Raw genomic sequence first — 22,899 nt, 5'->3', positions numbered from 1 at the left:
GGGTATCTTGGGCTTATTTCTTGATGGCAAAGGGAAAAATCTCAGGAACAATCTCAAAATTTAAAAAGATACAAAGTACATCTTCGAGTTAATGAACAATAATAGGAAAGTGAAATAGAAGAAGGTTCATTGGGTCCTCTTGGGCTCTTGATAGAGCTTGGGCATAGAATCAGCTGGTGAAAAACCTACAGTATTCAATATTCCACATCTACAGTATTCAATATTAAGAGACTGAAAGACAAAAACAGAGTGTATGAGACAGAACAGACAGAGACCAAGACAGAGAGATACAGAGAATTGTACTCTGAGCCAGGAAGACGTCCAAATGCTGCCTCTGATATTCAATATTCATGTATCTGACTGGTCGTCAAATAGGGTAAAGAACCATGTGGAATAATAACGATGAGGTCAGGCTGACTACTAAGAACTCACTTCCTGGCATGTGGGTGATCTATCAGAGGGAGAAGAAGGGCATTTGTAAAGAAACATCTGGAACTTACCTGTGCCAGTCAGAGATTTTATTTCTGCTAATCTGGTTTGCATTTGAACATTGCCCGGATGAGGCACTCCTTTGTACCGATTTGCTTCTTACTCAAGAAAAAGAGAACAGGGAGACAGTCATATTCTCAGCTTAGTACACATGGAGATCCATCAAAAACGACCAAGAGAATAGAAACTTTAAGAATAACCCTGAAAATGTGAGCCACAAAATAATCCCTGAAAGTAGTATGGTAGCAGAAGACCTTTCCTAGACCCAGGAGGGGTTACTGTAGCACAAGGCCACAGGAACTTCTCAACTCAAAGAAAGAAAGAGGAAAGAGGAAGGGGAAAACAAAGGAGAGAGAGGAGAAAGAAGAGAAGGAGGTGAAGAAGAGCAGAAGGGGAGGGAGAGAGAGAAGGGGAGATGGAGAGGAAAATACAGTGGAAGAGGAAGAGGAAGATGGAGATGGAGGGAGACAGGGAGAGAAAGAGGGATGGGGAGAGAAAATAGGAGGACCCTGCTGATTCCTCTAGCTACCAGAAAAAGAAGGCCATTTTTCTCTATTTTCCATCATGAAAAAGGAGAAAGAGGAGAATAGGGCAAAGAAACCTGTGTCCTCCTTTCCATCAGGAAACAAAAAGGGATCATGGAACCATAGGGTTAGAGCTAGAAGACACATAAGAGGCTTTATTCCAATGGCCTCATTTTTCAGATGGAGAACTAAGCTGGACTGCTCAGCTCAGTAAGAAGAGAGAGCCCCCATAGTTGGCCTCAGTCACAAACCTCGGAGATGAAATCCAATCTGTGCATGACCAAGAATCCCCTCTACAAAATGTCACACAAGGGGTTAATCATCCTCTGCTTGGAGATCTCTGTTGAAGGGGAACTCACTACCTCCCAAGGCCTCCAAATCCTCAATCTCTCTCTCTGCAGCTGCTACCATGGCTCCTATTTCTGCTCTCTGGGCATCAAGCAGGACAAGGCCAATCCCTTGTCCACTCAACAGGCTTTCAAAGGCCTGAAGATGTCTGAAATGCTTCCTGTCTTCAAGCCTTGTCTTCTGTAGCCTAACACGTCCAGTTCCTTCGACTTTCTAGCTCTCTCAAGACTCTCTCCATCCCAGTGACTGGCCTTTGGTCACTCCCTCACTTGTGAACGTGGCACGCAGAACAGAGCACAGAGCTGGACGCAGTCCCTGACACGAGCTGTCCGATGCAAAGAATGCTTGCCCCCCAGAGCTACGCAGGAATCTTGTACCAGTCGGGCCCTACAAAGCCTCCCGGGGACCAGAATGTGTACAAATAGCCTGGACATCTTCCACATTAGATGTGCTCCAAGTTTTATACTCATTCTCCACACCCATCAGATGGATGGTCTGCGTACCCATATGGTACAGTGAGAAAAGAGCCCCTCCCTCTTGGAGTCGGTGTGAGGATCAAACGAGGAAATATTTGTGAAGCGTGTTGTTGTTATTGCTGTTGAGTGGTGTCCAACTCTTCGTGACTCCACTGGGAGTTTTCTTGGCAAAGATCCTGGAGTGGTTGGCCATTTCCTTCTCCAGTTCATTTGATAGATGAGGAAACGGAGGCAAACAGGGTGAAGTGACTTGCTCAGAGTCACACAGGTAGGAAGTATCTGAGGTCAGATTTGAACTCACAAAGATGAGATTTCCTAACGTCCCAGCACCCAGCCACCCATCTGCCCAAAGTGTCTAGCGTTTAGTAAATACTTAATAAAATCCTTCCTTTTTTCCTTCCTTCCTTCTTTCCTTCCTTCCCTCCTACTTTCCTTCCTTCTTTCCATGTATATATTGTCAGAATTGTCCCCCAGAAAAGGTCATGGAAGGACATGTTTTCATAGGCACCCTACTCCTTCTAGAGCTGATTATATCAATAATTAGCCTCGCCAATTACTGGTATAACAAGAAAACTGCCTTCAGGTGAGACAGAGACACTGGTTTGGTTTTTGCCAACATGTACCCATTGATAATACCCTATTACTTTCTCGAAAGTAAAATTCCTCAAAACCCAGCTGCTTGCCTGGAAGAGGCTTGTTTATCCCCCCTCACCCCGACACATGCACACATAGCTCCTCCTACATTACTGGAGACACCCTCTGTTACATATCCCCTAAAAGAGAGTTTTTAGATGAGGATGAAATCATTTTTCCATTTTACACAAAATGTGTTTAGAGGAGTCAGATGGCTAGTCTGCGGACCCATATGTTTAAAATATATGGAAAGTAGGCACATTGATGTACTGTTGATAGAGCTGTGAGTTGATGAATTGGTCCAAACATTCTAGATAAAAATGTGGAATTCTGTGAGAAGCGTCACTAAACTTCTCACCCTTTGAACCAGAAATGTCTCTGCTGGGCAGCTTTTTCTTTTTTTAATGGTCCTTGCATTTCATCAGGGTATGTAGGAACTCCTCAGTGAGGAATTCCCTGCACCAAGGCAGATCAGAACCTGCTACGACTTCGTCTTAGAAAGTTTCCTGGGAACACGGAGAGGTTAAATGACTTCCTTGTCTGGGATCACACAGCCTGTGTTTTTCAGAAACTGGACTTGAACTGGTGTCTTCCGACTACAAGGCCAATTCTCTATTATGTCAAGCTACCTCCGTTCCATAAATAAAGCTCCTATGCATGTCAGAATATTCACTGCTGCACTTTTTGTGATGATCAGACATAAAAAAAATTGTAACATATACATATAATGAAATATGAACTAGGCCGTAAGAGCCAGTGAAGATGAAGAATTCAACAAATGAGATGATTTGTATGAACGGATACAGAAAGAAGCAGGACCAGCAGAACAATATACACACTGACTAATAATGCAAATGTTCTTAAGAGCTAAAATAAATATTAATATAGCTTTTATTTTACATTACATATGTATTTATTTTAAAAAATTTAAGTAGTTCCAAAGGACAATGAAGGATAAATACAAATGATAATAAATACAACAAACACTGAGTCCAAAGGTTAGATTGTAATGGATACCAAGCGACCTGGATAGTGGCAGACACAGCAGCCGTCTTGGTCAGCTTTGATCGAATGTTCTTCTTTGTAATGAAAGAAGTCTCAGATTGGGGAGTGAGGGGGAGAGAGGGAAGAGCATAAGAAAATATCGGTGACATAAAAAACATAAAGACATTGCCAAAAATTAAAGAGAGAAGAGAGCAGAGAGACTGAAGAGGGAAGAGAAGAAAAGAGGTCAGGGGAAGGGAGAGGAAGGCAAAGGGAAGAAAAGGAGAGGGGAAGGGAGAGGGAGAGAGAAGAGAGAGGGAGAAAGAGATTCTTACTCTAAGGCAGGAACACGTGGGTCCAAGAGCTGTGACTCTGGCCAAGACATTGACAACTTTCTAAGCCCAGGGGTTTTTAGCTCTTTGTGTGTTATGGACACCTCTGACAGTCTGGTGAAGCCTATAGGCCCTTTCTCAGAATATTGTCTTTAAATAATTGAATGGAACATAAATTTGTTAGAATTTAATGAAAATAAAGATGTAATTTTCCCCATCCAGGTTCACAGGCCCCCTGGAATCTATTCATGGACCCCAGTTGAAGAACCTCTACTCTAAGAACGTTGCCAAGGAGGTTCTGCCTGCACTGGTAGAGGGAGTTTCCTCACATGGGAGTTCCCTATCCCAATGAAATAGTCTCTATCCTTTTCTTCCATAGATTTAGGAAGCAGAGAGATCCTTGACTTGGGGTTTTCTGATGGTTTTTTCTGGGTCTCAGTAGTCCACGCTCATTACTGAAACAAGGGCGATATTTTATGCAACATGAAATAAGAGACAGAGAATTAATTATGTCCTGAAGTAAGCTAGAAGGGATGTGCATGCATGCCTGTAAACGCTTTCATCTTCCTAACATGTGCTTTTCCTCTAGAAGCATCCTCTGTTACTCTGCCCCTAGAAAACTTCTCTAAGGTACTTAAATAGTTATAACTTTGTTGGAAAGCGACAATGACCAAAGGCTTCAGGAAAAGCATCCAAGGCCCCCAGCAAATGTGTTACAATGATGATTTTCTCCTGGTTGGGTGCTTAAAACAGACCTCATCACAACTGGAGCTTGTCGCACAAAGGCGACCTTGTCCACTCTGCCCAGCGGGAAGTTAGACTGAGCTGCTTTCATATCCAGAAATGAATCTGATCATGGAGGTGGCGCGTCCAGTGAAGACTGCGTCTCCAAAGGGATGTTGGGGGTGGGGAGGGGGAGGCCTGCTTCACACTCACACGGGGTGAGCGTGCCACTGACTCACAGTGGCCCATTTCAGGTGCTAGCAGGAAGAAGGCTGACTCCCTGAGAGCTCTTCCCCACACCACCGTCCCTCCCCTCGGATGACTTTTCTTCTCCTGCTCCCAACGCCTTTTTCAAAGCATCTGCCTGGTGTTCTCTGGCCTAGCGTTCTTTGAGGATGCTTTCTGCTTTGTCTCTCCTTCTTCAAAGAGGCCACAGAAATATTTATAACCCCGGTGCCTCTTGATGTCCTGCTGTTTCAAGTTGCCTGGAGCGAAAAATGGGTAGGCCATCTTTAATCCAAAGAGCACCATATATGAAGTTGGTATTTACACGTTGGCTCATCAAGGCTTTTGCCTCCATTTCTCAGTGATGCAGAATTTTGTCTAACTGTGGAAAAATGATTGAGACCATCCATTCTTTTATCCAAATTCTCTGATGTGGGAGTAGCAGTGAACAAGGGTCTCTCTGTCTTTTGTTTAAATAAGCTGTCTTCAATACAATTCCAACAGTACTAATGAAGTTAAGGAAATAATACATGCCCTCAAGGGGCTTACCTCTCCTAATTAACGTTATTAATTGTGACTAATGGGAGGATGTACATAGAAAAGGGGGGAGGGAATAAAGATTTATAGAGCACCTACTATGTGCCAGGCACATTACAATTATGCCGTCATTTGACCCTCACAACAATCTTGGGAGGTGAGTGCTGTTAATGTCCCCATTTTACAGCTGAAGAAACTGAGACAGAGTAACTCGCCCAGAGTCCCACAGCTAGTAAGGAGGCCAGATCTGAACTTAGGGCTTCCTGACGCCAGGCCCAGCGCTCTGTCCACTGCACTATTGGGTTGCCTCTAAAAAATGAGCTTATGTGGTTCACATTTATGTAGCTAAGGTTTCCAAAACACTCTGCATACAGGATCTCATTTGATCCTTACAAAAACTCTGTGAAGTCCGTATTTCTTATTCCCATTTTACAGATGAGGAAACTGCGGCACGGAGTAAGTGAAGCCTCCCTAGGTTTAGTCCATCAGCTAGTAAGTGTCTGGGATAGGATCTGAAACCTGGCCTTTGTGATTTCAATTTCACTGCTCTATTTGTTATACCAAACTGCCTTTCCGGGAATTTCAAAGTGTGTGTGTGTGTGTGTGTGTGTGTGTGTGTGTGCACGTGTGCACGTGTGTGTACGTGTATGTGTGTGCGCATGCATGTGCGTGCGCGCGCGTGTGTGTGTGTGTGCGTGCTCTTGGAATCAGGAAGACTCACCCAGCCTCAGGTACTTCCTAGCTGTGAGACCCTGGACAAGTCACTTGACCCTATTGGCCTCAGTCTCCTCATCTGTAAAAGGAGCTAAAGAAGGAAATAACAAACCCCTCCAGTATCTTTGCCAAGAAAACCCCATATGGGGTCACAGAGTCAGACAGGACTGAAGCAACTGAATAACAAAACAAATATATGCATATGTATGTATGTATGTATATTACATCTATACAGCCCAAGACCCAAAGTTCAAGCGCCCCAGGAACAATGGGGCCCCTCAGACTCCTGGCCCTGTAGCCACTGTCTAGAGAATCAGCCCTGGCTCAGACTTCTCCAGGTTTTGTCCCCTGGTCGCCTCAGCCCACAGACTAGTAACTGCTGAAGATACGGGGAAAGCCGGGCTTTGCCCCCAGAGGCCTTGGCACCATCACGTGGCTCCATATCAGAAACAACAGAAATCATTAAGGTTTTGAAGATGATGCGTTACAATGAGAAATCCTCACTTCAGAGGCCCAAGGGTAAGGTCGGCTATGAGCCTCTGGACAGAGGAGGAACCGTCTTGGTCTCAGAACGAAGCATGCATTTTTGGGCAAGGCCAGGGAGGGAATTTATTTTGCCAGACTCTGGCTATTTGTTAGATTTCTCTTTTCTATTTTCCAGTGTGTGGGGATGGAGGTGGCAGGTATGGGAGGGAAAGAATACCTATAAAAAATTTTAAATTAAAAAAAAAGATTGTGAAGTTCGATCAGTTGCGACAGGATTGGAAGCTGAATCTCCATGGCATCCGCTGACCATGAGGCCTTTCTGACTTGCAGCTGAAACCTCCTGGGTGGGAGAATGGGAGCTCCCTGAGAGCAGGACTGTGGGACTTCTCTGTTTGTATCTCAGTGCCTAGGACTGTGCTTCCTACACAGAAAGTGCTTAATAAATGTCTTTTCGTTGTTACAACTCATTAAGACAAACCTTTCCCTGAAACCTTGACCCCAGGTACAGGGAGTAGAATGAGCAAAAAGGACAGAGTGGATTTGGGGACCAGAGCGCGTTCAGACCAGCCCAAAGAGTCAGCGTAGAGCTTCAAGAGGGGAGTCACATCCCAGAAGATGAGGCAGTGCTGCATTCTGCAGGGCACAGGTGACCTGGGAAGGAAGGAAGAAGGACCACTTCCCCGAGAAAGCAGGATCTGGAGACCCCCACTTCTCTGCCCTCAGGAGGCACCCAGTCAGCAGCAGAGGCAGGGGCCACTCCTGGAAACCTCCTGCCCTCCCTCCCTCCGGTTTTCAGCTAGGTTCATTTCAGGTCAATAAATATTTATCCAACATCACTCTTTGCCAGAAGGCACCATGAAATGAGGCCTGGGCCCCAGGTCCTCCTGACTAGGAGAGTGACTCAATCAGACCAGTGCTTGAGAGAGATTATTCTGGGCACGGATCTTAGACAGGAGAGTGGGAGGCAGGAAGCCCAGTTAGGAGCAACAAGAGCCTGAACCAGGGAGGGGCTGGTGGTGCTCTTGGCAGAACTGGACTAGCGATTCCATCTTTGCCCATCTCCCACCTTCCTTTCCACGGCCCTCTCTTGCCTTCTGGGCTTTAGCGACAGCCTCCCTCTCCTCCTTCCCCCTCCCCTTTCCCTTCTCCTTCCCCTTTTTCTCCACCTTCCTTTCCCATCCCCCTTCCCCTCCTCCACCTCCTGTGTACCATTCCACCAGGGCCTGGCCTCTTAGCTGCCAGGGAATCCAAACTGCAGTGTTAGGTGGCAATAGCTTGGGCTGTCAACCCTCCCAGGTTTAAGTGAATTTACTTGTCCATCAACCAGCAAATGAACTGAGGGCTCATGAACAGGCTCTGTCCTCAGAGAGCTCGTTGTCTGACAGGGGAGACACCACAGAAACAGTTGGCTTTGTCCATCCAAGATGCAGAGAGAGAAGATCCATCTCAGAGGGGAAGGGGTGGGGCTAGGGAAAGGCCCCCTGCAGAAAGAAGGGGTCTTTGAGCCGGGTCTTGAAGGAAGTCAGGGAAAGTCAGAGGAGGTGACATCTCACAGAGGGATAGTACCGTCAGAACCAAGAGAGCCAGGACAAAAGCCTGCAGTCCGAGCAGCCAGTAGGCCTGTGTGGCCAGCCACTGACTGGGTGCAGAAGGCTTCCAAGGGAGGAAGGGGCCAGGTTGTGGAGGGCTGTAAAGGCCACACCTAGCACTTCACACTTGTCCCCTGTTAGCATTGCCCGTGCGTGGATCCTCAGGCACCTTGCTCCCGGTTGATGGCGCCCAGCCCCCTTTGGGAAACTTGGCCAGAGTCCCTGTGGTCCTGTCCCCTGCCCCCAGCCCCCTGCTTCTCATGCCCTGGGCTCCTGTGCAGGCCAAGTCCTCAAACAGAGTTCTCTCTCCAAAGGAGCAGAACAGGGGCTCAGGTGTGCCTAGCATCCAGCACCACCCCAAACAGAGGATGTGGCTGCGGGCCTTGGTGTTTCTCCTCTTGCCCCCTGGACACACCTCCTAGGAGCCCCTCATTTCTCCCTTCCTATAACTGTCCCAGGAACCCACATCCCTGGAGACTTTGCAGGGTTCCCTGTCTTAAATCCTGTGCCCAGCCTCCCCTGTAGATCCCTGGCTGGGGAAATCAATGTAGAAGCCCAGGAAAACCCATCTGGCTTCCCACACACCATGAATGGCATATCCTCCACCATTTCCCTTCTCCTGCTAACTGGATACCACTTTAACATGGGAGCTCCTTCCAACGTCGCAGAGGGGAGCTCCCCCGCTTGAGATTTCCTCAGCGCCCAGCTCAGGTCCCACCTTCCCTAAGGAAAGCCTCTTGAGTCTTCTACTTCTCGGGAGTTTTTCACAGGCACTCCAGTTAAGACTATGGGCACCTTCTCAGAATACTGATTTTGAATGCATAAACTACAAAAGACACCAATCACATTGACAGACAAGTTCTTGGACCCCAGGTTGAGAACCCCTACAAGCTGTTCATGCTTTCTCCTCATCTCGGATTTTCTGATCCGTGTAAAGGTTGTATGTGCACCCTGCCCTTCACCCCATATAAACTTTAAAGGAAGGGACCTTGGGGCAGCTAGGTGGCACAGTGGATAAAGAACCGGCCCTGGAGTCAGGAAGACCTGAGTTCAAATCCGGCCTTAGACCAAACACTTGACACTTACTAGCTGTGTGACCCTGGGCAAGTCACTTAACTCCATTGCCTAGCCAAAAAAACCCCCCCAAAAAAACCAAAAATAAAGGAAGGGACCTTTTCCCCACATCCCCAGCAACTAGTCTGGTACTTGCATACAATAGGTGCTTAATAAATACTTCAGGAGGCAGCTAGGTGGCAGTGGATAGAGCTGCGGCCCTGGATTCAGGAGGACCTGAGTTCAAATGCGGCCTCAGACACATCACACTTACAAGCTGTGTGACCCTGGGCAAGTCACTGAACCCCACTGCCTAACCAAAAAAAATAAAAATAAAAATAAACTCTTGCCTTTAAAAATAAATAAATAAATACTTCATAAAATTAACTGAATTTTTAGACTAGTACTAGGCAGTATGACTGTGAGCATGTCATTTAACCTCTCTGCCTGCAAAATGTCATCTACAAAATGGGGTGACTGTAGTTCCTCCCCGCCTCCAGGACTGTTGTGAAGGTAAAATGAGATCGTTTTTCTAAAGTGCTTAACAGACTTCAAAGTACTATATAAATGTCAGCTGTTCCTGATGTTATTCCATCTGGTCATCTAGACTACACCAGTGAGTGACTGGGGCTTTAACCTGTAACATTCTGGCAATGGGTACAGAAAGATAAAAATACCCTCTGACCTAGCAATAGCACCACTAGGTCTGTATCCTATAAGAGATTTAAAAAAAAAACAAACACAAAAAGGAAAAGGACCCACATGCACAAAAAAAGATTTACAGCAGCTCTTTTCTAGGGGCAAAGAATTGGAAATTGAGGGGATGCCCATCAATTGGGGAATGGCTGAACAAGTTGTGGTGTGTGATTATGATGGAATACTACTGTGCTATAAGAAATGATGAGCAGGACGTGCTCAGAAAAACCTGGAAAGACTTGCATGGGCTGATGCAAAGTGACATGTACTGTGTACAAAGTAACAGCAATATTCTAAGATGACCAGCTGGGAACGACTTAGCTATTCCACAGCAATACAACAATCCATGACAGCTCTGAAGGTCTTAGGATGAAGAATGCTATCCACCCCCAGAGAAAGAACTGATGGTGTCCGAATACAGATTGAAGCAGACTTTTTTAAATTTTCTTTATTTTTCTAGAGTTTCTTTTTGTCTATGTTTTCTTTCACAGCATGACTAATATGGAAATGTTTCACATAACTACCCACGTATATCGAATTGCTTGCCTTCTCAAAGGGTGGGGGAGGGTGGGGAGGGAAAAAGGGAGAGAATGTAGAATTCAAAGTTCTAAAAATGAATGTTAAAAATTGTTTTTACATGTAATTGGGGAAAAATGAAATACTAAATAAAAACAAACAACAAAAGAAAGATAAAAATAATGGCCCTGTCCTCAAGAAGCTTACTTTCTATTGGGTGGGGAGGGGGATGAGTCTTGAATGACTAAAGTTTTGAACTAAGTGAATAAGAAGATGATGCTATCCAGAGAGAAATTTGGAAGGGGGCATGTAGTCAGTTGGAGGGGGGTGAAAACAATACTGGCTTCAGGTTCCAACAGCCAGTCCAGATGGAGCCATCTAGGAGCTAGAATTTAGGAGAAAGACAAAGATGCTAATATCTGCACAGAGGTCATCATTGAACCTGTCAAGGAAGATAATATGACCACAGAAGTCTATAGAGGGAAGACAACCCAGGCCAGAGTGTCGGGGCTGTCTACCTCATCACAGGTGCATGGCTAGTCTAGAAGCGATCAATCAGACAACCGTGACTGGAAAAGCTGCTCCGGCATTCCCAATTCTGGGCACCCAGTGGGTTGTACAAACCAGGAAGTACTCCATGATGTTCATGCTCTACTTAAGGCTTTTATTCTTCAAGGGAAAGATTGGAAATCTCTAGTAAGTAAGGCGTAAGAGCACCTCTCTACGTAGTCACACCCTTCTCAGAGGAGTTTTATGTGAAATAACAGGAAATGGGAATAGGCCACACACACCTGCCTGACATTGATGTAAATGGAGCCAGCATCTTCAGTCTACCCCTTGGTGGCACACAGCCATATCCTGGTTCCACACAAAGAACAGAAGGGCGGGAGTGGGTGCCCAGGAGGGGAAGGAGAGAGAAACCTGTAATTCCTGCCAGCCCCTGAAGTTCTCTGGATTCCCAGGATCCAAGAACCAATTAAGATGGGAAAAGTGATACTGAAAATGCAGATGGGATTCCTAGTAAGGTTACCTGGTTATGTCTGGGTGTGTCAATCTCTTGGCAGAGGGAGTTAGAAGTGAAAAAGAGGGAAGGTAGGATGATGGCTTGAAGATTAATGAATGAAAATGGTGGGAGAATACGATAAGGTATAAAATCAAGGGTATAAGAGAAAGGATTTACTTGGACAAGTTGGACTTCCTTCGAGCTAGGAGTAAAGGAGGGAGAATAGGTATAAATGTAAACAGGTGCTGAGGTGAAGAATTGGAGAGAAATGGGAACTGATGATGGCCAAGATTTTCTGAGCAAATTAAGAAGCAGCTAAGAGAGGGAGTCAGGGTGATCTGAGGGTGTGGAGAGTACAGAGGTTTGGAAAAACCACCGCGGATTCCATGATGAGTATCAGAGTCGACGTTCTAGAACGGTGAGGATCCAACTGAGAGCAGAGAACATGACTTTGTGGCAGACGCAGAGGGCTTCCTCTGCCAGGCATTCTGAGGCATGGCAGTAGGAGAAGAAAAAGACAATGGGAGTGACTCAGGATTGAGAGTTGTCATAGTCAAAGCAAAACAAGAGAACAAGTGATCCAAGGCACGAGAGAGCCTTGCTGAACTGGTTAACTGTGGAGATGAGACAGCACAGGCAAGACAGTGAGCAAAGAGCAGGGGTAATGCACTGGGGAAAGAGGGAGTCAGTGACCGAGGAAACCGAGGCTGCTCGTGAGAACCAAGATCGGGTTTAGGAGTGAGACACGGACAACGCTGAAGGACAAGGATTGCGATGTCAGATCCCAAGACCGGGTTTCAAGGTAGCAGAGTTTGGTGTGAAGGGGAGGTCTATCCTTGGACAAAGGGGAGTTGTTGATCCTGGCCATCTGGAGGAGAGCGTCAATGGGGGTGGGAGGTGAACATTTATGCTGAATTCCTCAACTATAAGGGCAGAGGGTGGAAGCAAAGAGGGAGACTTTGTGCTAGACGCTCAGCTTGCTGAGAAAGAAGGGAGAGTGACCTGAAGGCCGCCAGATCACAGGGCCAAGAGGCTCTAGACCTGATGAGTCAGAGGGATGCAGGAATCTCTAGGGGAGGGTGCAGGAGTGTTGGAGGCCCCTCAAGGACATCAACAAAGTGGGAGGACTTGCAGGGTAGGGGTGAGGATGGCCTCCTCTTCCTGCTGGCTCTGAGCCCCCCACAGTGGCCCTGCGGTTCCATGATTAAAAGAAAAATTGGCCAGTCTCCCCTACCCTGGAGAGGTAGGGAAGTCTTTTCAGGTCCCTTTCCAGAGGCTGCTCATCCCCCAGAGTCAGACTCGGGGATACTGTGAAAGGACATCAGAAAGACGGTCTAAAAACCCCAACTGGAAATAGTCTGGGCTGGACAAAGTTAAAATGGGGTGCCATGAGTGGATGTAGGTGTGTGGATGGAGTGTTGCTCACATCCTGGGGACCGTGGGGTCCCCAGGGGTGTATGAGAAGGAGAATCTGCAGGGGAGGTCCCCCCAGAAGAGGAAGGAGGCCATTAATGAAGAGTGGTAGGTCATTTCTGGGAGTGCCTGGGAAGAGAGGATTACCTGGGGGTGCCTATAAGAAGGGGCGTCACTGATGGTACCCAGCATTATATAGAGCCTGCTAAGTGCTTTTTACAAATATTATCTCTATTAATTCTCAATAACAACCCTGCGAGGCCTATCTACCTATACATATTTCTATATAGTATCCCCGTTTTACAGGTGAGGAAACTGAGGCAGAGGTTAAAGGACTTGCCCAGGATCACACAGCTAGTTGGTGTCCTGAACTCAGGTCTTCCAGGTTCACTACGTCACTTCGGGGATCACTTTGGGGGCGCCCTGAGGAGCGCCGGGGTCACCGAGGGGCACAAGAGGGGGGTCAGGCCCAGCCTTACGTAAAGCCATCGGACCAGCGCCCTGCCTCCCCAGCCTCCTCCTCCTGCCCCCGCCCACGAGCAGGGGCAGAGGCGGAGGAGGCAGTGTCTGCGCAGGCTCACTGCTCAGCACGGGACCGCGCGCTGGGCGCGTGCAGGGCCCCTGGTGCGCGCGCGCGCGGCCGCCGCTGAACTCCTTGCAGCCCCGTGCTCATCCGGGGCTTCACCGGCCCCCGGACTGTCAGCAGCCAATTGCGGCCCTGGGGGCGGGGCTTGGGCGTTTGCTCACGCGGTACGGGGAGAGGTCCCCACCGGCTCCGCAGGCGCAGGAGGAGGCTGGGGTACCACTGATACCCGGGAGAGCCGGGGACGGAGAGCGCCGTCGGCTAAGACTCACTTCTGCAAAGGCAGCGGCGGCGGCGGCGAAAGGCCGAGCAGCAGCTTCGAGAACGCGAGGCGCCGCCCATGGCTGCCCAGCTCCTCCCTGCCGCCGGTTGCCGGGTGTAGTAAACACACTTCAGAAACGTGACGAGCTGGCGGTCACGTGGCGGGGCACCAGCCAATGAGAGGCCAGGGGCGGGGCGTGGGGCCGCTGACGCGTCCGCCCCAGCGCTAGGAGCCAGAGTCCGAGCCATAGCCGCCGCCGACTCAGGGAGCCCAGAGCAGGCGGGGAGAGCGGGACCGGACTGGGAGCGGAGCCAGCGCCGGAGGGCTTCACCTGCTTCTCCCTCTGCCCTCTCCCCAACCCGGGCCGGCTTCGCCACGTGATCCCCCCCCGCCCCGGGCTTCGGCGCGAGGCCCCCCCCTTTCAGGTCCGCCGGGACGCGATGTGGCCGGGCCCGGCGGCCGCGGGCTTCACTGGGTCCTAGAGGCCGCCGATTTCTTAGGCCCCGCCAGGAGACGGGACGGCCTCGAGATGGGAGTGAACGCCGTGCACTGGTTCCGAAAGGGGCTCCGGCTCCACGACAACCCCGCGCTCAAGGAGTGCATCGAGGGCGCCGACACCGTGCGCTGCGTCTACATCCTGGACCCCTGGTTCGCGGGTTCCTCCAACGTGGGCATCAACAGGTGGAGGTGAGTCCGGGCCGGGACTGGCCGGGGGACAATGAATGGGAGGGGCGGGCTGGGGGTGCCTGGCTCCCGGAGCCGCATGTCAGTCAACGTGTGATGTTACGGTCAGCTTTGAGCCGCAGCCGAGGTCCTGCCGGAGGGAGAACGGGCTCCGAGGTCCCTACCTCCCCTAGAGCCGAGTGTCGTATTGATTGATAATCGATATGTGATACTATAATTTTCTCTGAGCCTCAGTTTCTTCCTCTGTAAGAGGAGAGGACGGGCTCCGAGGTCCCTACCTCCTCTAGTGCCCCGCGTCAGTCGTACTGATTGATAATCAATATGTGATGTAATCGATTTCTTCCTTTATAAAATGGAAGGGGCGGGCTCCAGAGCCACATGTCAATCAATCAGTATGTGATGTTGTAATTTTCTGTGAGCCTCCGTTTCCTTCTTTGTAAAGTTTGGAGGTCCCAGCCACCTCTAGATCCGTATGTGGTATTAGAGTCTCTGAGCCTCGGTTTCTCTATTTGTTAAAGGAGGACGTTGGATTAATTGGCTTCTGAAGTCCCTGTGTCTCTCTAACTGTAAGGGGGTGGTACTGGATGGGCCCTAAGGACCCTTTTGTCTCTAGAGCTTATCCTCTGAGGCTCAGTTTCTCCACTTGTAAAATGAGCAGTGCGAATTACAGGGGCTTGGAGGCCCCTTTGAGCTCTGGCTGTGTGATTCTGTGATCCTTCAATGACCAAATATTTTATGAGGAGCAGGGTGAGGTGACATGTATGTACAGTGTTTTGCAAACTTGAGAGCCCTGTATAAATGCCCCCATGATCATGGCTCTTGTTAAGTGCCTGCACTGGGAGGAGCTTGTGTGGAGGGCCAGTTTGGAAGGATCAGAGGTCAGACCTAAGGAAGATGAGGATTTCCCCCCCCCAATTGAGTGACTTGGCCAGGGTCACACTGATAGTGAGGATCAGAGGTCTTCCTGCCATCAAGGAGCTTGCTTCCCTGCTGGGGTTGGGGGTAGGTAATATGTCTCACCCGTAAGTCAGTACATTTGGGGGAAGAGGGAGATCTGGGATTTCACGGATACAGGCAAAAGCCCTTGCTTTGGAGTTGGAGGACTCGAGTTCAGATGCCACTTGTGACCCTGATTCACCTCCCTGGGCCTCCCTTTCCTCTAATATAACAGTGAGAGTGTTTGGACCCTCATGTCCTCAGGGGCCCCTCCAGCTGTATGTAGTTTGTGTCTGTAGTTCTGCTGGAGAAACTAGGTATGGAGCAGATGAGGGCCTCTCTGTGCTTAGCATTTTATAGAGAAGGACCCCAAGCCCCCAAAGTAGCAGAACCAAGGTGGGACAGCCCACCCTCTCCACAGGACCAGAAAATGGTAGCTCTGAAGTTTGCTGAGTGACTGGATTCCAGACCTCTTTAGCCCCTTTCTGTAGCTGAGAAACTTGAAGCAGAGGCTTGCCTAGGGTCAGCGGGCCAGGAAGGGCCAGAGCTGGGATTCCAGCCAGGACGTTCCGATGCTCGTCCCTAGGAGTTTCAGGCCGTCTCCCAGGCACACGCGGCAGCCGTAGGTTTTCCAGGGAAGTCTGCCTTTGAGAGCAAGAACTTAGCCTGTTTATAATGCTTGAGGAAGGAGCGCTGTTACTCAAGAATCGAACGAAAATGGACAGAGTCCTCCTGGCCTCCGCCCCCGCCCTGCCTCTGCTCCTCTTGTGCATTCCCCAAATCCAGCGCGGCCGACTCTGCCCAGCCCACCCCAGGCTTGCGGCTTCCTGCACAGCCCTGGCCGACAGCACCAGCGTCTCTGGGTGTGCTCTGTGTTTTGGGGCCAGGGCAGAAACGCCAAGCCGACCAGACCGGCGCTTGGTGTGTCTTCCACCTGGAGACTGTCTTCGGAGCGGCCAGGGCAGCGGCCAGGCCTGTGGCTCAGCTCCTCCTTACTCCGCCTTGCGGCTGCTGAGCTCCAGCACACTAGGACTTCCTAGGGGCCTCAGAAAGATCCTCCCAGCCCATCACCGTGGGAGAAACTTTAGGGGACGATGCACCCTTCCTTCCCATCTTTCCCCCCTGAAATACCGGGTTCTAGCCCAGTCCCTCTCCACTGGGGAAACCTTCAAAGGTCAGACCTTCGTTAACAGCGTTGTTCCTTGGGTTTCCGGATAGGTGAGGTGATAATGAATGGAAGCAGGGACCCTCAGAAGAAGAGATTCAGAGGGAATGCTCACCTTCCAATACCCCTGTCACTGGGAGTCCATGTTAATGGCATCAGAACAGTATAGCAGAGGCACTTGTTTCTCCAGTAAAAAGAAAACGCCTTTAGAAATGGCCAAGCCCCCAACCGTAGAAACTTTCTCAGACGAGTCTTCTCAGCCTCATTGTGCAGAGGAGGAGCTAGCTGTGACAAGTGGAAAGAATGCTAGATTTAGAGTCCCAAGACCTGAGTTCAAGTTCTGATTCTGCCTTTTCCTAACTGGAGGCCACTTTTACCTCACTTGGGCCAGAAATGGGTTTTGCATACAGTAGGTGCTATATAAATGTTTATTGAATTTGATTTGTGATTTGACTGTGGGCATGCCTAATATCCTTCATTTCCGCATTGGTAAAATGAGGATCACAAGACTTGAAATGTTTGCCTCACAGAGTTTAGAGACCAGTGCTTTATAACCCTTCGACTGCTGGATTTATTCATGACCAGGCTCCGCTATGCCCTTCTCTGATGCCTCATCATGGCGTGAGGGTAAGCCTGAGTTCTTGAAGGCTGTGCCAGCAGAACATTAACTGCTGAAGGTCCTTTGAGCACCAGGTGACCAAAGACCAGTAACTTTGGACGGGCTAAAATTGCACAGAGGGATGTAGCTGTTGGCCCCAGTAATGCATGACTTGTAGAGATGGGCTGTGACCTCTGTGGACAGAGGAAGGCCTCCCATGTAAATCCATAGGTCCTTGATCTATTATCAAACTAGATATAACACATGTAAACCTTCAAGGGCTGTGTTATTAGCTATAACTGATTGGAAAGATGGAAGGGAAGAGAGAGACTGAAGTGCTTGACTCGAGTTAATTATTCACCTCAGCAGTTTCCCAGACCTGCAAAGTAAGGTCCAAACTGCCACCTGAGGCCTTCACGTTCCGGCCACGAGCCGGCCTCCCCAGGTCATCTCTCACACTCTCTCCCTATGAAGCCTGGACTCTGGCCAGGCCGGCGTCCTCCTTCCCATGAGCCTGCGGGGCTCGCTTGGCCTCTTCTGTCCCCCCAAGCTCAGCACGGCTCAGACCAGGCTCCTCTTCCACTTCCTGGCTCCTCGATTAATTCTCTCAGTGGCCCTGCCATTCATTCAGACGCCCACGCTTCTTTAAAACCTTCACTTCTGCCCTGTGGTTCAAATACATTTAGCTCTCGGCTCCTATAGATTCTTTCTCTGGGGCTTCACCACGGAAGTGACGGGCTGTCTCCTCTCTGTGCCCTTGCTCACACTGTTCCTCAGGCCAAACTCGCCGTCCGTGAGAGCCCAGCTCAGACAGCAGCCCTCGACCCAGGTGATGAACTTGTTCTCCTGAGGCCTTGTGGTTTGTCATGTTGTGTTAGCGCTTTGTTTACATGGCCTAGCCACCCCCCTCCCCCCCACTAGACTGGAAGCTTCTTGAGGGCACAGGCTGTATTTTAGTGAAACTTTGTGTTCCCCCAGCATATAGCGTATGGTGCTGCACGTGGTCAGTACTTCATACGACTCCGCTTAAGTGCCATGTCCTCAGTGACTACTCCTTGACCCTCACTAGAGGGGGTCTCACATTCTTTGGAGCAGGAAGGTTGGAAGGGCCACCTAGTTTCACAGGTGAGGATGCTGGCCTAGAGAGGGCCAGGGGGAGGTGGCCTGGCTAGAGCCCCGCAGGCAGCAAGAGACAGAGCTGGGATTTGGGCCCGGGGCCTGTGACTGCTGAGCCTGTCTGTGCTCTCCAGAGGGCCCTGCATATAGTGGGTGCTCTGTACATGTCTGTGATTTCACCTTAAAACCCTTCATTACAAAGACCCATGTGAGAGGTTTGTTTTTGGGTTTTTGTTTGTTTATTTGTTTTAGAGTAGGGAGGAGGCTATTCCAAACAGGCCGAAAGTTAGCCTTTAAGCCTCTTTATTACACTGAGAAGGGGAGTTGCCTAGGTAGGATTTTCCTTCTGAGATCTAATAGATTAAAAGGTGCCTACATGAAGAAGCAGTCTTTTCCTTACAAAGTACCATTAGAAGGTGGTTAGGAATATTCAGATTGGGAGCTGCTGAATATTTTTAAAGTTTCTGATTTATAAAACAGAAGTTTAAGTAGAAGAAATCTCCCTTTATTTAGGAATCTTGACATGTTCAGTGAATTGATCAAGACACAAACTTAGCTATTAGTTCAAAAATTTCAGACTGGAAACTGTATTTAGTAGCTTTCAGAGCTGAGTTCTTTCTATAGTCCAGAGATGGCATTGAAAAATGTAGCCTGAGGAAGTAATCCATGGGTTGCATTCTTTAGAACATTTGTCTGTAGCAGATTATTCAGTGTTTTGGTTTTGGTTTTTGAGAGAACAGCAGTTTGACAGGCTGATTTTTAGACTAGATTTATTACTTCCACATGTTCTGAAGTCATCTTTGAAATATTAGCACTGTGAGACACTGAACAGCTGAAAATGGACAAAAAGGGCTGCTTATTAAAGTCCTGGCCAGGACGTGCTTTTATTCCATTTTCCACCTTTTGGGTCCTGACTGTCTATAAAAACAAATGTGTGTGGTGGATCTGATCTGGGGAAGCCTTCCTTCCACAGCCTGCATGTTAGGAATTAGTTAGGAACTGACCACCTGAGGAAGCTTGAAATGTTGCACATGTGTATTTGAGTTTGAGAAAAAGATTTAAGGAGAAAATGTCTTTTTTTCTAAAGGACCAGCATAACAGCAAGCTGATGGCTAATAGAAGACATGACTAAAACCTGCCTGGGTGAAAATGACTCAGGACAGCACAATTTCATAATATAAAGCTCGGGAGGAGAAGTTCCTCGTAGCCATTCATGGTCACTTGCTCTGCATTTGACTTTCAGAGATGATGCTGTGCCGCTTACTCTCTTTTTCTTAAATCACTTGTGATAATGAAAATACTTTTCAGCCCCTAACGGGCGACCATTTGAGTTCTACTTGGAAGGCAGTTTTGGTGCAGCTTTAAACATGGCTCAGATTTCCAAAACATCGGCAGTTTGGGAAATTTTGTTAGAATATTGATTATAATAAATGAGCAAATATTTATTATAATAAACAAGATTATAGTAAATGGGGGCAATCTTTCTTTTGTACAGAAACAGGAAAAGGTTTTAAAGTTGAATATTGGTTCTGTTTAAACTGTATTTTTTTTTTCTTCTTGGTGAGGCAATTGGGGTTCAGTGACTTGCCCAGGTCACACAGCTAGTGTCAAGTGTCTGAGGCTGGATTTGAACTCAGGTCCTCCAGACTCCAAGGCCTGAGCTCTATCCACTGCACCACCTAGCTGCCCCTTGTTTTTAAAACTGTATTTCTAACAACTTTTTATCATATGTTCTTCCTTTTGCCTCCACAAATAAATAACACTTCCCTTGAGAAAAATACATATTCATTAAATCTACTTGTATAGTTTTGTATCTTTAAATGATATGAGTTAATATGTTTACAAAAAGCTTTTAAAAATGTATTGCACGTTTAAGTTTACATCTGGGGTGCTAGAAGACATGGCATGCTGGATCTCCACTGGTAGCGGCTTGTACTTAAAATTCAGTATAGTTCGACATCCAGCCAAGGGGGCTGCTTGAATGAAAGGAAACTGTCCAGCAGCAAAAAGCTGAATTTACAATAGAGTCAATTGAGTAATGATTTTAAAAATCCAGTGAGAAACTATAGTAAGTGATTTCTTCTCCCCTACAGCATCACAAAAAGTCAGCCAGAAGGTTATGGGCAGTTGGAAAGGGAGCTGTCAGCAAAGCTAACACCAGTGCCTGCAAACAAGGTAGTAACCTCAAAGCACAGCCAGAAACAAACCAGGGAAACCTGTCAGCTTCTAGGCTTTGCTTCTGAAGGCAGCAAGAGCGGAGGATTCCCCTGAGAAAGCCCCTTTGAAAGTGCACTGTGGGGAGCTCAAAAGCCCTCAGGAGCAAGGACACCCAGTGTAGCCAGGCAGTGCTACCTCTGGGCATACCTCAGAGGTATCAAAGGTTCGGTGTCAGACCACCACAATAAAGTAAATATCGCAGTAAAGCCAGCATATATACAAGTTATGTTTGCATTATGTTCTAGTCTTTTAAGTGTGCGGTAGTATTATGTCTAAAAAAAGATACTATATCTAGCTTAACTAAAAATACTTTATTACTATGAAATGCTAACCATCCTCTGAGCCTTCAGTGAGTCACAATCTTTTTGCTGGCGGAGGGTCTTGCCTCGATATTGATGGCTGCTGATTGATCAGGGTGGTAGTTGCTGAAGGTTGGGGTGGCCATGGCGATTTCTTAAAATAAGACAACAATGAAGTTTCAGTACATCAATCCACTCTTCCTTTCGTGAAAGATTTCTCTGTAGCACGTGATGCTGTTTGATAGCATTTTACCTATGGTAGAACTTCTTTCAGAATTGGAGTCAATCCTCTCAAACCTGCCACTGCTTTATCAACTAAGTTTATTTAATATTCTTCAATAATGTTGTGTCTTAGAGAATAGGGAGTCCCAAGGAGAGGGAGAGAGGCAGGGGAACGGCCAGTCAGTGGGGCAGTCAGAACACACACAACATGCATCAGTTAAGTTCCATATCTTATATGGGTGTGGTTCGGGGCACCCCACAACGATTGCAATCGTAACGTCAGAGATCACCATGACAGATAGGACGATAATGAAAAAATTTTAAATATTGTGAGAATTACCAAAATGTGGCACAGAGACCTGATGTGAGCATATGCTGTTGGGAAAATGCTACCAGTAGACTTGCTGGCTGTAGGGTTGCCACAAACTTTGAATTTGTAAAAAACCACAATCTCTGCAAAGCTCAATAAAATGAGGTGTGCCTGTAGTCCCACCAGGAGAGCCCATGTGCCCAGGATCTCCAAGCACCTTAGCATTCTGCTCTAAGATGCTATAGAGGGCTCTAAAGACCCAGCTCGAGGTCAGTGCGGTAAGTCTAGGGGACCTAGCAGAAAACCAAGCAGAGTCAACTGCACCCACTTAGAAGCACAGCTAGGGCCAGGGCCTGGTCCAACTCTGGAGGAATTCAAACTGGAAAGATGAATAAATCAAAGAAATCACTGACTGGGGTAGAGATTCTAGGTCCAGAATGCCGGGAAAACCAGTCTAGAAGAGATAACAGCTCCATAAGTGCAGGAAAATGCATTTTCTACAAGAATACTACATGAGTATCTAGAGGAAATAAAGTAAAAGATAAAAACTGTGGAGGAAAGAATTGGAAGGAGAATAAGGAGCTCAGAGTAATGTGTCCTACACAAGTAATGGACTCCCTGAAAACTAGAACAGACCTAACATAAACAGTGCCTCCAGGATGAAGCAAAAAATAGTGAACAAAATGAAAAGATTCAGAAATAGAAGACAGTATAAGACAGCTGCCCTGGAAACAAATGCAAAGAAAGATCATTTAAGAGTCATCAAACTCCCTGAAAATGATAGTGAAACAAAAACAAAACAAAAGGGAGCACTACATTTCAAGAAATCCTGAGTGAAAAGAATTGCCCAGATCTTTTAGATGCAGAGTTCGACGTGAAGATAGAAAGGCTGCCAATCACTGCCCCTCCCCACCAAAAAAGGGGCAGTCCCAAGAATGCCACTGCTGAAACCGGAGCTCCCACATCAAAGGAAAAAATACTGCAGATACTCGGAAAGGAGTTAGACTCAGTCAAGACTTCGCAGCTTCTACAACGAATGAGGTCAGATCCTGGAATACAGTATGCCAAAAAGCAAAAGATAAGAGTACCTTACCCTACAGATTTTAAAAATACACACACACACACACACACACACACACACACACACACACAGAAGGAAATCTTATTATTTTTGTGACTTATTCCAGTATTTAAAAACCTGGCGTAGTTGTATATATTGACTTATGCTTAATTTTAGAGCATCAGTCAACTCTTAAGATTCCCCTAAGTAATAACTTGGTTATAAACTATGTCTCTGTTGGTCTTTCATGGACAAAATAAAAGCTTCTTGACAGACCAACAGCTTTCACCCTCCATACACATGAGTATTTCTGGTTATATTGGTTCCTTAGAGTCTATAAAATAATCATCTTAATAAAGAACAGATTTCAGAGAAAAATGGGTTAAATAAGTTTTATGTTTTAAGTCTTCACTGCATCACGAAGATAGAGTGTTCAGTGTTCTGAATCATTTAAAATATCTTTTAAATATTCTTTTTATGTCCTAGACTTTATGAAGTTTAGTAATAACCTCCCAAAGTCTGGTTTCTTCTGCTGAATTTCCCCCTGCCAGATTGTATTCTAAAAGCTGAAATAAATTATGTCACAGCTAAAAAATTTTAATGTAGCCAATGATGAGGCTAGAAATGTTCATCCCAACATTCTGCCCACAGCAGTTTACAAATGAAATGTTGGTAAAGAGCTGAAGCTTGTGGTCACCTCGAAGAC

At 47.4% G+C, this 22,899-nt stretch overlaps 1 protein-coding gene across 2 annotated transcripts in view; it reads left to right on the top strand.

The window, feature by feature from the left end:
* Positions 1-13,468: 13,468 nt before the first annotated feature.
* CRY1 (cryptochrome circadian regulator 1) overlaps positions 13,469-22,899 on the top strand; it is a 52,345-nt gene continuing 42,914 nt past the window's right edge. Inside the window, exon 1 of one of the 2 annotated variants that reach the window (XM_020982438.2) lies at positions 13,469-14,273. In XM_020982438.2, coding sequence (XP_020838097.1) covers positions 14,116-14,273 — 158 coding nt within the window. In that variant the 5' untranslated portion in view covers positions 13,469-14,115. The remainder of the gene's footprint in view (positions 14,274-22,899) is intronic. The other variant, XM_020982439.2, reaches the window with a different exon arrangement.

This window comes from Phascolarctos cinereus, unplaced genomic scaffold (genome assembly GCF_003287225.1).
Source record: "Phascolarctos cinereus isolate Bilbo 61053 unplaced genomic scaffold, phaCin_HiC Scaffold_1;HRSCAF=81, whole genome shotgun sequence".
NCBI classification, from domain to species: Eukaryota; Metazoa; Chordata; class Mammalia; order Diprotodontia; family Phascolarctidae; genus Phascolarctos; species Phascolarctos cinereus.
Note: the sequence above shows the minus strand (reverse complement) of the source record. Positions and strands in the feature narration are given on the sequence as shown.